Here is a 21,519-nt window from a genome sequence, read left to right as displayed (position 1 = left end):
TAGCTAGAGACTTTAAACATGGAAGGACCCTAGAACAAACATGAAAAAGACCTCAAAATAATGCTATTTTCAGTTAGGGTCGGAGCCCAAATATGCAAGAAAGTATGGCTAACATATTGAGCAAAATAAGGCAAGAAAGAGGGAGGAAAAGACTTACCCTTGAAGACCAAATCTTTGACAACTCTTGGACCAAGTTTGGTGGCTCCTTAGCTCTGGAAAACAGCTCCAAGTGGCTGGAATGGATGGTGGTGGTGTGGTGCTAGGTGGTGGTGTAGAAATGGTGTAGGGTTTGGGAGGTTTTGAGGGTTAGAGTGTAGAGAGAGAGAGAGATACAATGTAGGAGCTCCAAACCAAAATTTCTAACCCTCTGTAATGGGAGCTGGAGGGCCTGGATATATAGGCAAAAGAGGGGGAAAAAAAGGAGGGGAATGGAATTCAAGTTTCCCCCCAAAAGTTGGCCCCCCCGGATATAAAATCTGGAGGGAAACAGAGGGCATTTCTGTAAAGTACCTGGAGAGAGGATCATGGCCGGCCGGTTTCCTAGGGTTTAGATGGCCGGTCGGCCAAGGGTCAAAAGGGTCAATAAAGATTAATGGCCGGCCATGCCAAAAAGAGGGCCTCTCATGTGTACACAACACAACCATGTGGTCAAAAACTGGAAAAAATGAACCAGGAGAGAGAAAAGGCCACTTTTAGGAGGGGTTCAAAAGGGTCACACACAATTACTGGCCGGTCATATGATATTAGTGGCCTCTCAGGTGTGTACAACACAAATATGTGGTTTGGGGCAAGAAAAAGTGGCCTTAGGGTGGTCAACATTGGCTTTCAAGTGAGAAAAACGGGTGACGAAGGGCGATGGAGGAATAAAACTGGTTGTCAGAACAATTACTGGCCTCCCACCCTTCTACGACCTTCCTAACAATGAAACAGAGGTCCCTGCCAAAAATGAACTCAAACCGATGCAAAATGGAGGTTCGGGGGCCGAAACGCGCAGCCCGAGGCCCCAAAAACTAACTGTTAGGCACCGGAAGTGGTGTTCGACCACGAAGTTGGTTTTTCGGACCGCAGTGTCCTTCAGAAGGGAGTAAATAAGATGCATGCCAAAAACCGGAGCAAACAGAGGTGGTTAAGCGGTTCCGAACCGAGGCACACGGCCAACGGCTCCGAAAAACCAGAAACCGGGCTCCAAACGGGCAAAATGGCCGACGACCATGAAACGTAGCCTATGGCCACTGAGAGATGATCTACGAGACCTCTCCCTCCCTTCGGGAAGAGAAAACAGAGCTTGGTTCACAAACCGAGGCAAAGCATGAAAGAGTCCGGAAGTCCGGAGGCGAGGCTCGCAGCTGAAACTTTGAAACCTCTGAACGAGCACGATATGCAACATCACCAAGCGCTCAATCGGTGACGTCTGAGTCTTAAGGTCGGTCAAAAATGGAGTGTCTACAGAGACGTACAGCTAGCCCATAAATGAGACGTATACAGAAGGATCCATAACAGTTGGCTCATGAGACATACAGTTGGCTCATCGTTGGGACGTAATAGAACAGGTAACATATGTCATCTGAAGCTAATGATGCCACGAATACATTTCAAAAACATTAGACAACCATTCATTCGTACAGAAAATAACAGTTCAGAAAACAGAGTATCATATCATTCAGAGAATACTTATAAATTGAACTTAGCTTTACAAAGTTATTACTAACAGATGGCTCTAATAACAGATAGACAGAATGAATAATCGGATAGCTTACAGTGCGTGACCTACACAACATAACAGATACACATATTGAAACACACACATTCAGATTGTACTCAATTTATTTTGTTTCATTCTTAGCGTGTTTCTAGCCTTTGTCCTTATTACTCTGTCTTAATTAGGGCTTAGGAATGCATAAGATGTAACCAAAAGTGATTCAAAACATTTAGTCAAATTTGCTGAAAACAACGTCCTTGCTCTAGCATAGCTTCCTTCGCTCGAGCGGAGAGTCAAAAATAAGTGTGGTCACTCGAGTGCAACTTTCGTCGCTCAAGCAATTTGTAAACTTTGCAAAAGTACTTGTTGCTTGATTTTTCTGCTCGACGCACACACGACGATCGCTCGAGCGTAAGACTGAGGTCTTCGCTCGAGCGCAACTCTGGTCGCTCAAGTGGTCTATAAAACTTGTAAACTTCTAGGAGCATGCATTTTATGCCCAAGCCAATTTTTGGTCGCTCGAGTGAAAGTGCAAAACAAAGAGTGGTTGCTCGAGCACAAGTTTTGTTATTCGAGCAGAGAAGTAGAATTTTGGAATTTCTAGATTTATTTCCAAGCTTCAAAACTCAAATTCAAAGCTACAAAACACATCTCTTAGGCTCAAAACTTAAGAAAACATGTCTAAACTCATAGTACTTCATGATTTGAAAGTCATTTCGCAAAATCACGCCCAAGAGCAAGTGAATTCCTCCAAAGTAAACCTTAAACTTTTAAAAACATAACATGCATGCAATGACTTGGATTCAAAGCTTTCGAAAGATGAATTGATAAAGTGTTTTCATGTAAAATCATAGTGAGCTTTTAAGACATAGCAAATGTAGGCATTTGAATGTAAGAATTTATGAAAATAGGACTCAAAAATCATGAATTATGCATGCAACGCATGGATTTTAGTCTTCAAAGATGAAGGGTTGAGAGTGTAGAGTGTATAAAATGTGTTAGGAGTGGCCTTATATAAGCCCATTAATGAGTCTTAATTAAGCTTACCTTAAGTTTACTAATTTACATTATTTAATTCTAATTAATTGATTTCGAATCAATGTTAAATTAAACCTACCATAAAATACTAAAAGTTCCGAATAACACGTAACCTAAGTCAATTTCGTGATCGGATATCGAAAAGGCCTTCAATTCGCAAAACAAAACGGAAACACAAACAAATATTTCTACGATAAACAGATAGAAACAGAAATAATGCAATACACATGCAATTAATTTAAAATTTCATCTTAATTACTTATTAGGCATCCTTAATCAAAGATTAGTAGCTAAACACAGGCCAGGGTTGTTACATGAGTAATTTGCCTAATTATTTATTTCTAATAAGTTATAACCAAAAGTTATCAAATAATCAGACACATGCTATTAAAATAATTAAAAATAATAATTATAAACAACTTATATAAATCGTACCAAACAACCTCATAGGTATCTTCTACCATGGACAGAGCTACATAGGGTCTAGGAGAGCATGTGTCCCCCTAATTTTTTGAAAATTACACTTTTACCTCTAATTATAAAAAGTTTTTCATTTAACTCCCTTTTTATTTTCAAATATGTTTCAAAATATTTATATCTCATCTTTCTTTTCACTTTTTTTTTTTAATAATTTTTTTACAATTATGGGGCATTTATTCATAAATCTCTCTTTACCTACTTAGTTCAAATTATTTTTTTATATTCCAATAAGTCCTATGAGTGACATAGTTAACAAAATACCCTTAATAATAATGTTAACATTGACAATGTGAATGTTCCATAAAGTAAACATTTACACTGTCAAATTTGTTTAATGTGAATGTTCATATCACCAAATTGGTAAGGGTTGAAAAAACATTTGCATGGGTAAAATTGTTTATAAAATACCTTAAACATGATAATTAGGATTTGATGAATCAAATATCTAAAATAATAGGACTTATTGGAATATAAAAACATCTTATGGATGAATTGAGATATAAGCATTTGAAAAAGGATTTTCTAATAAATTTTCCTATAATTTACCACTATAAATGTTTAATTTTATCAAAAAATTCTTTTATAATGATTTCTATCTCTCTCATTTCTCTTATGTTTTTCTCCACATCTATCTTCTTCTTCTTCTTCTTCTTATTTTTTCATTTTTTTTTTATTTTTTTTATTTTTTGGTATGCATGTTATTACATTTTAAATTGTGATTATCATCATAGTTAGTACCTAAAATAGCAAATAAAAAGAGTTTTGATTAATTAAAACATATTTAAGGTACATAATTTTGACATCACATTAATCTTTGATCATTCTATCACCAAATAAAAATTAAATTTAATTAAGTTTTATAATTAATATCGCTAAATATTAATAGTCTCCCCGTAAATTAAAATTCTGATTCAGCTACTTGCCTTCCACTCTCTCCATACACGTACTAATCTCGTTGTGAAAATTGTGTTCTGACAATATAAATAGGGTTGCCTGAAACAAGTTGTAACGTTACTTTCTTTAAAATGATGCCAAGCTGTCATTTTTAAAAACCAAATGGCAACTGTTTGAACAGGATGTGACTATTAAAAAAAAGGATAAATTATTTCATCATGTTTGCTTAAAGTACAAATTGACTCATGTGATTTGAAAAATTACAAATATCCTCTTATTAGAATTTTTTATTTAACAGAATTAACTAAAAAAATAAAATTCATAATTGTTCTCCTATACAATAATAAAATTACCTAAATTATTAATTGAAACATATTTGTAACATCATTAAAAACAATTAATTGACTTAATGATTTATTAATAAAATGTGTGATTTGTTATAAAATTAGAAACCTCAAGGGGTGGAATATAATCACAAGGAACAATTCGTATTTTAATCAAATCTCAGAGAGTGTATTCGTAATTTATCCAAAAAATATATAAAAAAATAGAGATGTAATATAACTTAAAAAAGATAAAAATATGGGCTAAAATAGTGCACCCCAAACAATCTCTAAATTTTGACAATTCTATCTCACCTTGTTAAGGAAAAGACGAGACGTGAAAAATTAAAACTGAACAAACACAAGCAAATAAAAAGAATTTATGGGGTTTTAATTACAAATCTACAGTCACAAGTGAAGAATGGCAAAATAATTATACTAAGAATGTAAAAATTATAATCAATGACCTCTCTCTCAACAACTCTTTTAAAAAAAGTTTCATAAACCCTAAAACTTCTAAATAACTTAACTACAAAGATTGAAAAAGGATTCGGTCAAAATAGATCCAAATACAAATGCCAGTTAATAAATGAATTGTAATAAATAATTAATATTATATAAATTAAATTCAAAATACACCCACAACACACCCATTTGGGCTAAGTTCTCCAACATAAAGGATCCTTTTTAAGCTAAGAAAGCATTCAAGTCAACAATCAATTTCAAATCTAAAATACCCTCCAAATATTGAGGCCAATTTTCTACAAATATACATACTATCAAATGCCGCAGTGGTCTCATTCATCTTTTTTGTGGGTGAATAAGTCTCATTCATCTTGAAGTCAATGTGATCAAACAAAATTGTAGAGAAGACTGAATATATTACACACAATAAACATTCTCTACTTCCAAAGTAGAAGCATATGCATGGATGATTATTGGGTTAATATATTACACACAATAAGTGTATTTAATTGGTTGAAAAAATGGGTTAGTTTCATGTAATTAGCTAGAAGTGATATTCTTTTAGAACTTTTATACAAAATTATATACTAGCATTGACATTTCCGTGAAGGAAAATTATATTTGTAGTTTTTGGTGTTAATTTGATCTCTATAATTTTTATTATATCACTCTTATCATTTAAATTTTTATATCTGTCAAATTAGTCTAATTAATTATATCTGCTAAAAAATTGGACAAAAATCAAAGCAAAATGGACCCTTCGAAAGAAATATGTCATTTCAAATTGAACGTCAACTCTTCAATTACTTTAAAAAAAGTGAATGTATTATTTTACAATTTGATTTCAATCTAATTTTTAAAAGACATTATCAATTGAATTAAATTAACAAAAAATAAACAAATTTAAAGATAAAATTGATACACATGATAAATTATAGACACTACAGTATAAATTGATCACAACTCAACCATATCATTTTGTATAAATTTTTTTTATATTTAATTATCATTACTCGTTGTTTTGGTGTGGAGGTGGAAAGATCTTTTGGAAACTAGGGACTAGATTTCTTGAAACACTTGATTAATTCATTTTTTGTCAGCTTTAATTGTACTTTAGTGCCTTATATATATAAAATTAGAAAAAATTATATATATATATAGATAACAAGGCATGTCTGGTGTAAGTTAGATGCTGTGCAATTTCAACCCTTGGATTACATTGGGAAATGACATTAGTCATTTGATTTGTCACATTAATTAGGGATTCGAATATGGAATGTTTGTTTTTATGGTAGTGCTACATGTATCAATTAATATATCAATTAGTGTATCAATTAGTATTATTGATCCCATTTATTATACAAATTACAAATACTTAAAACTTCTAAAATCATGCCGCATTATTTATTAATACACTAATTAGTATATTAATTAATGCATGTAGAATTATTCTTGTTTTTATTGTGGCAAAAATATATTTATTTTTTACCTATTAATTTTTTTAATTAATTATGTTTATTGGGATTTTAAAATTTAGTTGAATTACTCGTATGCTATAATTTTAGTGGAAACACCCTTGAAATGGTTGCATCCTCTGTCCAAGGCAATGGTTTGACCGCAATGTGATAATGTGCACCGATATGTATAGAATAGAAACATAGAAATATTCTTGACAAAACAATTAATCAGTCATATTTTGCCCTTAATATTATTATCAAGTTGTATCAAGTTTCAATATAAATAATTAAATTTTATTTTTCGTGGTATATTTTTAAAATGGTCATTGCTCCATAAGAGGGCCAGCTCAACCACATGGGTGACCTAAACCAAAAAATTAAAGTCAAGCTATTTTTGTTTTATTTTGTTTTGTTTTCTTCTTTTTTAGGCAAAAACATGTTGAAGTAGATTTTTACTAGAGATTAAATAATATAAGTTTGATAAAAGGATATTGCACTTCTTTTTTACTAAAATTTTTATCAAATTTAAATTTAATGCAAGATTAGAGATGCTCTAATCGAATTCATTTATTATGTCATATTATCATATTGTGCTTATATGTCCTGTCAATAAATTTTGTTTTTAATCAAAAATGTCAAGCGTGTGAAAAAAAATTTTAAAAAAAAATTATACAAATTAAATTTAGTGAAATTAATATCTACTGAATGAAATTATTTATAAAAATATTTTATTTTAACTAAATTTTATTTATTTTTAATTTATGAGTGTGAGATAGTGGGAGATAGCCTTTTACTAGTACACAAATGATAGGAATCTATGTTAAATTACTAATTTGTCTACCAATTACACATATGAATGTGATCTCATAGGGGTGTAGAGCTAATATATAAGGTTGATAACAAATTTAATAATCTTATTTTAGTTTGAAAAAACTACTGATATTCCTTTCTTTCTTTCTTTTTATTTATTTTTTATTTGTCCTATAAGATTTCAACTCAAAATAAGACCTTTTGCTGTACCGAGACTTAAAGCAAGTGCTTCACTTTTATTATTGAATTATATCAAATTTCAATTGTTCATAATAGTATATTTATTTTTATTTTATCTTTTTCATTAAAATATGAACAAAAAATTTCATAAATAATTTTAATTTATTAGAAATTTTATAATTAAATTATTTTTATTTTTTCATATTAAATGATTTTCATAAATAAAATTATAAGTATAAGATTAATAATTTTTAGAATCCAAATTTTAAATTTTATTAAGTTAAAATTCTTTATAAAATTGTTGTTCATATAAATAGGAAGGGTAAAATTGGGATAAGACATACCATTATAGAGTAATAAATCTTTTGGGAAACTTTTATCACAAATAAAATTTAGTTATCCATATTAAAACTTGATAGGACTCATTAGGAATTTCAAAATCAAAATAGGACTTATTGGTTATTTTCTTAATATTCTTTTATTTTTATTTTTTAAATGTAGTGCTGTCGAAATTGCATTTATTTTGAGGTTAATTTCATTTTTATCTCTTAGGTTATTGTTATAGCGGTTCCAGTTTTGACACGTCACTTATCGTATTTCGAACTCGGGTTCGTATGGTTTTGAATGGTTATTCATATATTGTTTCCCTTATCTCCCCTCTATTTTGGTTATCAGGTTGTAATTGTGCGTTTGAAACGGGTTGGTTGCTTGTTTTTTTCAAACCTATGATGCCCAGATTTTTAGCTCTTCCGCTTGAGCGGGCATTCCTGCACTCGAGCGGGCTTCACAAATTTTTCTCTTTCGCTCGAGCGGCCATTCTTGCGCTCGAGCTTGATTTGTCAACTCTCAGTATTTTTGCAAATATACAAGTACTATGAAGAGTGCATTGGACACTCAAGCGTCCAGTCTCACGCTCGAGTGGGGTCCTTCGTCTGCAAAAATTCTGGCATTATGTATTCCACGCTCGAGCGAACCTTTATGTCTGACGCTCAAGCGTCACTTTCCATACTCGAACGGACTACATGTATAACAGTCCGTGAAGATGATATTTTTGAATCACTTTTTCATATATCTCTCTCTCTTTCTAAAACCCTCCAAAACCCTAGATCATGAGTTTCTCTCTCTAAAACTCACATTCTCTCTACCATTTCACCTAGATTCATTGTGTTCTTCACCCTACTTCCTTTGATAAAAAGGTAGAGTTTCTCAAGATCTTTATTTTGACCCAATTGAAATTGGATTTCAGGATTTTCGAAGTTTCATCCTTGCTTGGCTCATCTTCTCTCTTTGAGGTAGGGATTTTCTACACTTTGTTATGATTTTTAACTCAATTATTTGTAGTTGTGTAACAATGATGGTATTTGAGAGTAATTTGAGCAAACCTAGGGTTTGGGTGTGATGTAAAAAAGGCGTTTTTGGTGGAAATGAAATAAATGAACTTGAGGTTTGAAAATGAAGTCCTGTTGGGTCAAAATGGGTGATTTTGGTACTTGGATTGATATTTTAAAAAATGAGATTTTTGCCCTAATGACTATCATATCTATTTTGCATAAATAGTTGAAATTCGTGTTGTAAATATGGAATTGAGTGAGTATTGGAATGGATGGTGGAATTGAATATGAAATGCTTCATATCCTTGGAAATTCTGATTAAATTATCTGTCTTGAGATTATATATCTGTTTAGAAATACTTATATCGGACTATCGGTGGAAGATAGCTTTGATTGTTGTAGAAATTGCATATGGATTAGGTAAATTGAAACTAATCCATAGTTGATTATCATTGAATGTGATCATGTTATGCATATATTGTATATGTATGATTATTTGGGAGGAGAAAGGGGATGTACTCCATATGTGTGATTATGTGTTTAAATACATTGCATACGTATGATTGTTTGGGAAGAGAAAGGGAATGGACTCCATTATAATAAAGTTGGCCCGGAGTATCTTGGGTGAAAGTCCCAAAATTTATACATGGGTGCCAATCCCGCGGATGAAATATCCGTAAAATGGCAGTTTGAAGTATTTATGTGTAAATTGTGAAATTGATGAACCTTTGAGTTGTAGTCTTATTTGGGTTATTGAGGAATAATGAAATCGATTTATATATATATATATATATATTGAAATGAATTAGAGGAAAGTATGACAAATAAGAAATTGGTATTTTATGGCAATACAAAAAGTATAAATGTTTTATTCAGGGCATTGTATTTGCACATTTCACCTGTATCTTCGTTAAATCTCCTATACTGTGTTAGATTATGTCTACTGGGTTGTGGCTCACCTTATTTGGGAAAAATATTTCCAGGTAATGATGGCATGCCCCCACCAAGGCAATAGCATTGGAGAGATCTTTGAGAAGCAAGTGCTTCTCGTTTTGTTTTATTATTATTATTTTTTTGTATAGCCTAAGGCTAAATTTGTATGAGCTAGTCTCCTTTTGTTGTAACCAAGTCAATACTTGGAAAGGTGTAAGCCCAAAGGGCATTTATTTATGTTAAACTCTTTTGTATCATTAACTTTATGTAGTGAAAGGACTAATACTCTGATTTACGCTGTTATATATATACATGCTCTTGGGTTGTATTTATTGTATAATTTTTGGGGGCGTTACAATTGTCATTTTTTTTAAATTTCATTTTTAAATTATTAGTTTTATGTATTTGCTCTATAGAGTTTTTAATTTCAACTAATGTGGTTCAGTTGAAGATAATTGTCCAAATCAGTGAGGATTAAAACATACGGTTAAATTTATTTTATGCCCTTGTAGTTTGAGCATGTAGCACTTCACTCCCTTATGATTTAAATATAATCAAAAATCCACTATTTAATGTTGTTAAAATCGAGATCCTAGGTAAAATTGTTAAGAGAGACTTGTGGATTGGATTGTAAAATCGGATCGAGAATCGTAAGATTCTACTTTCAATGTAAAATAAAATGAGAAATTATCCATAGCCATGTATCTGAAATAATTTTAAAATCATTAAAGAAAAATAATAAATTTGATATAATGCATTTTTTATGTAAATTAGAACAAAAGTTTGGAGAGAGAGAGAGAGGGTTTATAGTCAAATTTCTTATACAAACATAAACATACACATATATATTCATATATAAGAAACAAATAATAATAATAAAATAGTAAGATCGGGATCGTAATGTGATTCTACACGATTTTATGATTAGGATCATAATATTGAATTTAAGATCCTAATGCGATCCAAATCGCTTAGCCCAACTAAAGTCGTAAAATCTTAAGATTTTACTATCCAAATCAGGATTCTAATAACCATACTCCCATGTGATTTTAAACTAAAATGCTACCTTTAGTTTTCTATCTAAACTTACGAAAACTATATCACACACACTACTTTTGAGAGTTGGTTTAGTATTATGAAAAAATAAAGTGAAATTAATACAACAAAAAGAAAATTTTATCCTCATTTTTTTCCAAAACTAAAATTATATTAATATGTTAATTAAAATAAAATAAATTAAAATATAATTAAAGATTGATCTAAAATATAAAATATAATTAAGGGTTGATTTAAAATACAATTACATAAAAACAGAAAATAAATGTTAATTAATGATTGATCTGAAATATAATTAAATTAAAATTAGATTGATATGTTAGGAATTGAAATAAATAATTAAGAATTTATGATTAATTATGATCCAAAATATAATTAAATTAAATTAAAATTAAAATTTTAGAATTATAATAAATAATTAATAATTTAGGATTAATTGTGATTTAAAATATAATTAAAATAAAAATGAATTACAATAAATAACAAAGAATTTATAATTAATTATGATTTAATTGAATTAATGTTAAAAATTATAAATTATATGTATGAGGTAGAAAATAGAAAGAAAATAGCAAATAAGGCTAAGATTTAAGGATATTATAGTCATTTTACATATATAGTTAACAGTGTTAACCGATGCACTTTTAATCTAAAATTATGGGTAATGTTAGGAATATTAAATTTTCTATCAAATAAATAACTAAATTTATCACATAGATATAAAACTTATACTTTTATAAATTTCACCTCCATGTAAAATATTTAATCATTCATTTAATAAATTTAATAAAAAATTTAAGAGCCATGACATTTTCTAAAATCTAATGTGTTGGGCAAAAGTGGGTCTATTTTTAAAGATAAATTTGATCCCATCAGGTCACCACTGATATTCGTTTTACTGAATCAAGTAAAACTGTTCAGAGTAGACCGACAGTTTTGTACACTGGAGGTTTCAGTCCGAAGAGTGGACCAGACCTAGACGCAAGTTTCCTTAAAAAAAAATAAAAAAATAAAAGAAGATAAATTACATACACATTTCTGAGATCAACACTGCTGGGACCGTCAGGGGACTCCAGTACCCCACCTCTACGTGAGAGACTGAGAATAAGATAAAAATAAATAAATAAATAAATAATTTTAAGCCAATTAAAAAATAGTGGGGGGTGGGGTCACCCCATTAGGGGTTCAAGGCATTTTTGTTTTGAGATTTATTTAAATTATAAGGGTAAATTACAATAACACTCCCTGAAGTTTATATTTATTATAATTTCCTCCCTCATTTTTTGAAATTTACATCTCCCCCTTGAGGTTTAAAGTTTCATTACAAATTCTCCCCTTAGCCCTTTTAATTTTTTTAAATACCAATTTTACCCTCATTAGATAAATTACATTGACACCGCTCACATTTTAAAAATTACAATCCCCTCCCTAAGGTTTAAAGTAGCATTACCAATTGTCCCATCGGTTAATATTAGTTGAAAAAAAAAATTAATTGGAAAAAAATTAATTGAAAAAAAAAAATTAATTGAAAAAAGAAATTTGTTACCAAAATTTTTAAATTTTTGTTTAAAAACCAACGTAAACTTATTTTTTGAATTTATTTTTTTCTCAAATTTACAAACTGAGATAACTATTTATAAACCAAAAAAATTATCAAACAAGTTTTTATGACAGTTTTTAAAATTTTTGTAAATATAAATTGAAAACTAAAAACGAAATGGTTACCAAACAAGTCTCAGATGGTAAAGATGTCGTAAAATAAACAAATAATTAAATAAGTTACCAACGTAAGAAATGACTTATCAAAATATTCTTAGTCCATTTCTTAAACGAAATGAAAATTATTTTTTTATTTTTTATTTCTTAACCAAATTAATTTTTAATTTAAAAAAAATTAAAAATCAAACCATACATAGCCTAAGAATCTTTTGATTAATCATTTTTACGTTGGTAACTTATTTGATTATTTGTTAATTTTACAATATTTTTACCATCTGAGACCTGTTTGGTAACCATTTCATTTTCAATTTTCAATTTATATTTACAAAAATTTTAAAAACTGTCATAAAAATTTGTTTGATAATTTTTTTGGTTTATAAATGGTTGTCTCAGTTTGTAAATTTGAGAAAAAAACGTAAATTCAAAAAATGAGTTTACGTTGGTTTTTAAACAAAAATTTAAAAATTTTACTAACAAATTTTTTTTTTCCATTAATTTTTTTCCAATTAATTTTTTTTTCAATGATTTTTTTTTCTAACTAATACTAACCTAGGGGGCAATTGGTAATGCTACCTTAAACCTTAGGGAGGGGATTGTAATTTCTAAAAGGTGAGGGGTGTCAATGTAATTTACCAAATGAGGGTAAAATTGGTATTTAAAAAAATTAAAAGGGTTGAGGGGGAAATCTATAATGAAACTTTAAACTTCAGGGGGGAAATGTAATTTCCAAAAGGTGAGGGGGAACTGTAATAAACATAAACCTCAGGGGGTGTCGATGTAATTTACCCAAACTATAAATTATTTTTGTAGTTTTAGAAATTATATTATATCTCCAAAGATTTTTAATTTCATAACAAATATGTTATTTTCTTAATAAATCATCAAGTTAATTAATGATTTTTAATAATGTTAAAATTTTATTTCAATTAATAATTAAGATAATTTTATTATTATATAGGTGAACAATTAAAAATTTTACTTTATCAATTAATTCTGTTAAATAAAAAATTCTGATAGGGAGATATTTGTAATTTTTCAAACTAAAATGAACAATTCGTATTTTAGGCAAACGTAAGAGGATGCATTTGTAATTTATCCTTAAAAAATGATAATGCTAGGGATATCAACTTTTTTACTAAGGCCAAGTTTGGGATGTCCTAAAAAACACAAAAAGTCAAAAAGTTAGTCAAAAAGTTAAAAAGTTATTACTATTCACCAAAAAAAATATTAAAAAATTAATTTTACGCACAAAATTACAACTCATCAATCTGAACTAATCAGATTTGTACTGCGTTTCTTAAGAAAAATTGCACAGCTGGAGTGCAATTTTAACACACTAATGTTCGGCCTGTGGGCAGGGCCGACCCTGAGATTTAGAGGGCCAAGACAACCTTCAGAAATGGGGTTTTTCTTACATTGAAAAAAAAAAAAAAAAGTTAATGGATAAAAGATAAGTTACAATAACTTTTTTATTTGTTTGTAGTTATAAAAAAAAATTTACTTGCATATATAATCATTAAAATTATAAACAAAAATTTATTTCATATATTAAGATAGAAAGTAATCATTACAAATACTCAAAAAACTAAAAATCTGATTTTGTTGGTTTATAATTTAGCAATATCCAGTTTACAATTGAACCAACTATCACATAAACATTACTCTTCTCATATTTTTAACTGCAAAATCACTAATGAAGCTTGCATAATTGAATTTATCCATCATATTTAAATGGATAACAAAGCTAACCCATTCAATCTTTCTTGTGACATAGTTGACCGAAGATAAGATTTGATTAATTTCAACTTTGAAAAACTTCTTTCTCCAGAGGCCACTGTAACAGGTATAGTTAACAAAATTCTATACACAATCCACGCATTTGGGAAACAACCATCCATTGTTTTTAAATAATTTAATACTTCAATTGGCCTTTTGATTTCTTCCGGTAAAACTTCTTTCAAGACATTCAACTTTGAAAATAGATCTCTTCTATCAATATCAGAAAGTTCATCATGTTTCAGAAAATCTTCAAGATTAACACAATAAGTCTTCAAACATTCCTTGTTGGTAGAACTAAACTTTTTCAAATCAAACAAAAATCCAAAATTTTCCTTGTATACTTGAAATTGTTCAAACCTACTCTTAAGTGAAGAAAGAGCTTGATCAATTATATACATAAAGTAATTAACTCTAAAAGATTCTTCAGCAGTCTGTGCACTACTACAAATACAGATAAAGATCACACTTTTTTTGTGTGATGTATGTTTTTTAATCACACCTTTTGAGTTTTATTAAAGTGTGGTCTTTGGGAGTGTGATTAAAATGGGTCATTTTTAATCACACTTTTTAGGTGTCATTAAAAAATGCTTTCATCACATCTTTAAAGTGTGATTAAAAATATTTAGATCACACTTTTTAAGTGTGATTAAAAACATTTAGATTACAGTTTTAAAGTGTGATTAAAAATATTTAGATCACACCTTTTAAGTGTGATTAATAACATTTAGATCACACCTTTTAAGTGTGACTAATAACTAATAAAACCTGTAATAAAAAAAATCGACATATTTGAAGAATAATCAATATTATTTTATATGCGCATATCAAGAATATAATACACACTATATGCTATAATTTGAATCACAACCACATATTGAATAGAATAACGTCATATATTTCATAAATGAAAATTAAATATGTTCAAAAGTATATACAAATGAATTAAATAAAAAGTTTTAAACCATGCTTACATATATTAAAAAATGAAAAAACTTAAAAAACTAAGGTAGCGTTTGGTAGAGTTTTGTAAATGTGATTTGAGAGTATGAGTTATATTTTGAGTTTGTGTGTTGTGGAATTATGATTTGAGTGTAGAAAATTTGTTTGGTAAAGAGTTTTGAAAATAGTTTTGGAAAAGAGGTTTGATTTGAGTGGGAAATTATTGATGTGACATTTGATATGTGATACAAAAATTTACAACTCATAACTAAATATACAATTCAAAATTATTTTAAAGCACATAAAAAATTTAAAAATTTTCAGAAAATATTTGTCCCGATTATGTAAATCAATTGCAAAAAAAAAAAAAAAAAAAAAAAAAATCTGGAAATCAGCCGGACATCCGGGTGGACATCCGGGTGGTCTACCGGGTGGTCATCCGGGTGGTCTACCGGGTGGTCATCCGGTGGACAGAAAACACGCCTGGACAGAAAACACGCCTGTGTGCGCAGAGTTCTCTGCAGAGAGTGTAGAAAATTGATTTGAAAACGTAACCAAACATGATGCTCCAAAACACATGTAGAAAATTGATTTGGGAATACAAACAAACAGAGCCTAAGTTCTTGAATTTTTTGACCATATTTTGCATCTCTCCAAGAATTTCTAACCTGAAAAATGAAAATAAAAATTAATTCAAAAACCACTAGAAGCATATGAATAAACTAACTATTTGTAGAGATTGTTCTAGTCTTACAAAAGATAAAGTCCGACCGATCACACCCTTTCAAATGTCTTAAGACTTGGACAACAAGGTAACATTTCTTATATCGCTGAAGGGAGGCAAATATGAACTGAATGATGGAAAGTGGCCAGCAATCAATGAAGACAAGGTTTCCCCCGTCCTCCACTGGCAGCAATTTGCTGACAGCACACAGGGTTGTCATTTGTTAAGTTCATCAGAACTTGTCACAAGGAGCATAGTATAAGTGTTGACAATCATCACATGAATCACAACCACATCAAACTGATTCTCAATAAAACACATTTTTAGCCACTCCATTGCAGATGCTCTCATCTTTTCTCCAACTTCTATATTTGAATATTCTATTTGACATAAGTAAAACCAATAATATAAAAAATATTTGGAATGGATGGGCAACTTATTAATGTTGTAATTTATCAGAGATATTTTGTTACAGGAAGGATCATGCTCTCTTATTCATTTTCTATTTTTCTTCCTCGAATAAACAACACACAATCAAATCCTAAAATCAATTAAGTTTCAGAGCAAAGCACACACTCTTGGGAATCAATTCAGAACAAAGTGGCTTAATGACAACTGTTAATGTCACCAACTACATGTAAAACGATAAAATTTGTATGCTATGTTGCCTGTTGTCTTTATGTTAAAGTTCACACCAGTCACTCTTTGTTTATCTATTGTTCTGAATCCTTTCTTTTGCATATGAAGTTTATGCTATTGGTGGTGGTGGTGATGGTGGTTAAGTTTCTATTTTCCTATATACTTGTGTTACTCATTTTACTGTTGTTACTTATCAAAGAAAAAATTACTATAATAATTTTTTGCAATAATTAGGCACCTTGGTATTAACAGGCCTTATTAACTCAAATTACTTAATACACTTTATGGGTGACTATCTAATTACACATGTTAGACACGTACAGAAAACAAGACATTGTTATGCATAGAAAAGCAACACCCACCATACGCATGACATAAAGGAAAAATGGCAGGATGGCAATTCTTCCCGACTCATCTTTCTCAAACTTCATGAAGTTTGACGAACTGAAAAAGCGTCGACATTTAGGGCCTATTTGTTCTGTACACAAATAGGCAATGTGGCAAAAGTCCTCATAATTCATCAAAAAATATGAGAAACAAGACATGTTTTAGCATCATTGCAAAAGGAAAAAAAAAAAAAAAAAAGAGGAGTTATAAGGCTATAACTGTATAAGGAATATAATCAGAGATGTTAAAATAATAATAATAATAATAATAAAAGAAGAAGAAGAGTTGTACCACAGCATCACTAAATACCTGTACATTAGATCAAACATGCCAAATTATAAACTTCAAAATTAATAAGCTTAAACAAGCAGTTAGCAAGAAATCTAAGAAAACAAATGCACCAGATGTGGCTATAGCAGTCTAATCCACACTCAACAACATCTACATTAGTGAATGTCTGCTAATTCAATAATGTGAAACAAATATGACATTTCTTTCGGTCAGGTTTGAATAGAAAATAAATGAAGGACAGAAGAAAGAGAAAAACTATGAAAAATCAAGAGAAAAAAAACTGGCATGAGAGAGAAAGAAAAACAAAGTATTGTACTACATGGATAATTGGTAAAATGTTTGCACAACAAAGTAGTGTACTTAAAATTATCAGGACATGTCAGAAATCCAGAAGAATCTAAAAAAGAAAATAAGTCAACTACCACTGCTAGTGTAGACATTCGCAAAAAAGCTGAACATATATATTAGATTCTTAGAAACATGAAAGAGAAATTATATAAAAATGATAAGGTGTACAGACCTTTCTAGCACCAGTGGCATCATCAATCACAGTGCAATTGATCTTCATTGAAACCTCTTGGCTTTCAGAATTAGAGTAACTGAAAGCAACCGCAGCAGAAGAAATATAAATTTATTTACTAATTCTAATAATGCATCGAAGGAAATCTACATATACTAAAAGATTGGCACAGACATTGCCATAGAGCAGAGTCATTAACAGTTACTTCTGCATATTTTCTTGGCAATCATTGATAGTTCCAAGGGATAGGCTATTCTTAAAATCTTACATGCATATTCCTCAATCATTGAACCTTCCACTCCTTTACAAACACAGAACAACAGTGTCCTTAGGTATTTCTTCTGCAATGCATCATAAACACCTACAAAAATTAAGAAAACAAACAGATTAAGAAGAGTGTAAGAACATTTGAGTGTACAAAAGTATCATATCAGCAAAATCTACATGTCTTTCTCCATCCAATCAATTAGTTTGCAAAACTTTGCATCCATTGGTGCAAGCTTCTTGATCTTCATCTCTATTCATAATTTCATGATTGTTCAAATATATTCACCAATGAGAACTTAAATTTCATAGAAAACTTGAAGTAAATCTGATGATGACAAACTCACCTAAAGGCAAGAACAGACTTATCATTGAAATATTTCTCAGGAAAAAGGCCTCTTATGTAACTAATGTTAAAAATGGCAATGCGCAGCAGATTCCCTGTCTGTTTCAGACAAAACCATTAAAGAACATGAGATCAACACTGAATAAATTAACATCAATATAGTGTTTGAACATCTATTTTTGAAACATTAATGTCAACACAAAGACTGACCATTTTTATATAATTTTATGTTTGGGAGGCCATAAATAATTTTTTAAATATATTTTGATATTTATTTTTATTAAATTAGTTTCTACTTTTTCAAAAAAAAAAATTGATTTTTTTTTTCTGAAAAAAAGAAAGAAAACAAACATGGTCGAATTTATGGATAGATTAGGTGAAATGTTTACCAAGGCATATGAGGCTGTAAAAGTCAATTGACATTTTAACTAAATAGATTTGACTTGTGTTGATTTCAAGGAACAAGGGGTGTGACAGTGTGATTTCAAACAAATAGAGGGGGTGTCATTGTAATTTACCCTAAAGATTGCTATGAAGGATAGTCATACACATGGATCATACTTTATCACTTTTTTAGGAAGATATCGTAAGTATATCTACTGTGACATCATACCATACTAAATATTTGATTTAGAAAGAACACACAGCAACAATGAAGAACAAGTTTCATCTCAGCACATTGGGCAATCGAGGTTCCAATTGGTATACATAATATTGGTGCAAAATCTGAACCATAGACTCAGATAATAATGCACAATGTAATATAAGTTTCAATGTATAAAGTTCATTAGAATAGAATGATGATGTGCTCCATACTTCTATTCTCTACACCTGTCTGTGTTACCATTCTCCCAAAAAAATAATTCATATGCACTACATATCCTTTCAGCTTTGCATCAAATTATATGAGAATTACTAAGGAATAGTTGTCAAATTGTATATGAATCGTGTATTATATCTTGCTATTTTTCTGTTTAATACAGAAAATGTCACATTGAAAAAAAAAAAAATTACAACATTACACCAAAATCAAAAGTAGCGGACACAATAGAAGTATGTCTAAAGCTAACTTACAAACTAAAGTCCAAAATGACACTTGCACCAGTAAAAGTAGCTAGCAACAATTACTTACATGAGAGACCAGCAGTAGCACCAAGAATAAGAGATGAAAAACAAAGATCAGTAAAAGAGGCAATGTGTACAAAGGCCAGATTGATTGTTGCGGGCAGCAACAGGGAGAAAAACTGAGCAAAAGAAAAGAAGATGATGTTGGAGACAATAATCAGAATCCAGAGTATGTTCACTAATCACCACTGGATTTAATAAGCATGCTATCAACTGCACAACAATATAAATGCCTAATATCTAGAAGGTGTTAGAAAGTAACCGTATGCACATCTTTGTCCTTTAAAATGCTCATCCATGATAATGGAATCATACAAGTCTCTTCTCCAAAGCACTATGACCTGAAAGCACACATGACATGTCCATTCACAATATAGAACAAGAATAATATAACACTATAACAGAAAGAAGATAATGAAAAGAACCTGGATAACCCACTGTAGAAAAACACCAAGCGAAGCTCCATAAGATATAAGAATTCCACCTAAATAAAGCAGTAAACATTAACAAGAACATAGTTTGCAACTATATACAGCATTTAAACAGAGTCTCTTACATGCCAAATAACATATCACCAGTCTGGAAAGCATTTAATTGCCTTGCAAAAGCTTATGTAAAGCATTGTAATAATGATTAGATAGTAGTTACATTCACATTCTTGAGTGTTAACACAACAAGATTCTCTATCTACTAAGATCATTTTTCAGATTTAAAATAAGAATTTGGAAGGTAAAATAGTGAGTAGCCAAAAATGTTGGAGGATAACTCGCACTAGCAATAATGAGCATGCTAGAGAAAACAAGGCTAACAGAGGGAAGGATGTTATTTCCTTCTGCACTGAGAGCAAGGATTAAACTTGGTTATTAGATCTTTGCACAAGAATTGCATAACCGCCAAAATTATTAACAAATCAAAATGCAATTACAACATATAGTACTTGCCTCATATATCCAAAACCAAGACCAATAGGGCCAACAAGAACTATGTAGGGAATCATTATTTTCACCTGACAATGAAAAGAAAGCAAGCTAATCATAACAAAGTGTTGTGCGTTAGTTGGCTTATAATATGCAATTTCACAAAATTATTATCATAAAAATTATAGTTTAATTATGCAATTTCTTGGTTGGCTTATAATATAATTAACATCAAATTAAAATATGTTAAGAGGCATGTTGAATTAGCAACACGGATGGGCTACCACAGAAAATCCAGGCATGACCAAAGTTATTGGTTGCTCATAAGAAGTTAACATGTGCAAACTTATCCATTTCCCTCACAGTTTGTGATCTTATTATAAATGCCTAATATCATTATTATTTTATTTTATTTTGTTTAAAGAATGGTAGAAATGTATTGGGTGATACCATATTATGCTCATCTGCCACACAGAGTTTCACCAATAAATACAGAATTACAAGCTAAGCAGTGTAAGATTGGTCTTCCTTCAATCTCCTTCAACAATTTGTTCACAGAAACAGATTGTTTAAAATAATTATTTTTTTAAAAACAGAAATTGTTTCACCAATTTTGAACAAAAATTTCAACATAAATTATGCTATAAATCAACAAATCTGAAGCAATTAACAGAAGCAATCAAGCAATTTTTTTTTAAAAAAAATTAGGCAATTTAAACAATTCCCAAGCAATCTAAAGCAAATAGATATGAAGAAAATTGAAGGGAATAAATACTTGGGGAAGGATGGAAAGAGAGAGAGTTGACTATTTGTGAAAACTGAATGGTTCATTGGTTACAAAGAGTGCAGTGCACGTGGTTAAGGTCAACTAGCATATCAAAAGTTCATGGGGTTGGGGAAGGAATTGAAGAACTTACAGTGAATGAGAAAACATAAACCAGAGAGAGAGAGAAGCAGCAACGGTGAGAGGAGAAGCAGCGCTGGAAAGGCCGACGGCGGCGACTAGCAAGAGTAGCGGCGACGTCGATCAGCAAGGAAAGGAGGAGGAGCAAGAGGGGAGATGGAGAGGCGCGTTGATCAGTAGCCATCGATGACAGAGGCGAGATGGAGAGCCGCAAGAAACCCTAGAAAGAAATTGCCCAGCTCTTTCTCTCTCTACCAATGCAATTTCATGAGCTTATATGCAATATGGGAATAATTATT

General features: G+C 30.4%; 1 protein-coding gene and 1 long non-coding RNA gene across 30 annotated transcripts; one reads left to right on the top strand and one right to left on the bottom strand.

Moving 5' to 3' along the window:
- Positions 1-14,588: 14,588 nt before the first annotated feature.
- LOC145820550 (uncharacterized) lies at positions 14,589-17,053 on the top strand. Its single transcript, XR_014362351.1, has 2 exons — positions 14,589-15,170; positions 15,724-17,053. It is a non-coding gene; the product is annotated as an uncharacterized LOC145820550 (long non-coding RNA).
- Positions 17,054-17,644: 591 nt separating this feature from the next.
- LOC114280552 (uncharacterized) lies at positions 17,645-21,519 on the bottom strand. 29 transcript variants are annotated; one of them, XM_082916584.1, is made up of 8 exons: positions 21,234-21,489; positions 20,341-20,405; positions 19,825-19,836; positions 19,662-19,740; positions 19,407-19,518; positions 18,276-18,373; positions 18,109-18,181; positions 17,762-18,025 (listed from the first exon to the last, which is right to left on the bottom strand). In XM_082916584.1, exons 4-7 carry the CDS (start codon positions 19,670-19,672, stop codon positions 18,127-18,129), a joined length of 276 nt encoding a protein of 91 aa, XP_082772710.1. In that variant the 5' UTR covers positions 19,673-19,740; positions 19,825-19,836; positions 20,341-20,405; positions 21,234-21,489; the 3' UTR covers positions 17,762-18,025; positions 18,109-18,126. The 29 variants fall into 28 exon arrangements, 6 of the variants coding, with proteins under 6 accessions (XP_082772710.1, XP_082772709.1, XP_082772711.1 ...); XR_014362342.1 differs by adding an exon at positions 17,645-17,743 and having other exon boundaries at positions 17,933-18,025; positions 18,276-18,369; positions 19,825-20,405; positions 21,234-21,519; XR_014362343.1 differs by adding an exon at positions 17,645-17,743 and having other exon boundaries at positions 17,933-18,027; positions 18,115-18,181; positions 18,276-18,369; positions 19,825-20,405; positions 21,234-21,519.

Source organism: Camellia sinensis, chromosome 2, assembly GCF_055761805.1.
Source record: "Camellia sinensis isolate YWXY chromosome 2, ASM5576180v1, whole genome shotgun sequence".
NCBI classification, from domain to species: Eukaryota; Viridiplantae; Streptophyta; class Magnoliopsida; order Ericales; family Theaceae; genus Camellia; species Camellia sinensis.
Note: the sequence above shows the minus strand (reverse complement) of the source record. Positions and strands in the feature narration are given on the sequence as shown.

Excerpts from the sequence above, each read along its gene's own strand:
- LOC114280552 (XM_082916581.1), bottom strand. The coding sequence starts at position 21,404 with ATGGCTACTGATCAACGCGCCTCTCCATCTCCCCTCTTGCTCCTCCTC. Across the intron at positions 19,884-20,340 it reads CTTGGTTTTGGATATATGAG|GTGGAATTCTTATATCTTAT; the intron begins GCAAGTACTATA and ends TGCTTTATTTAG. Across the intron at positions 19,741-19,824 it reads TTCTACAGTGGGTTATCCAG|GTCATAGTGCTTTGGAGAAG; the intron begins GTTCTTTTCATT and ends GTGTGCTTTCAG.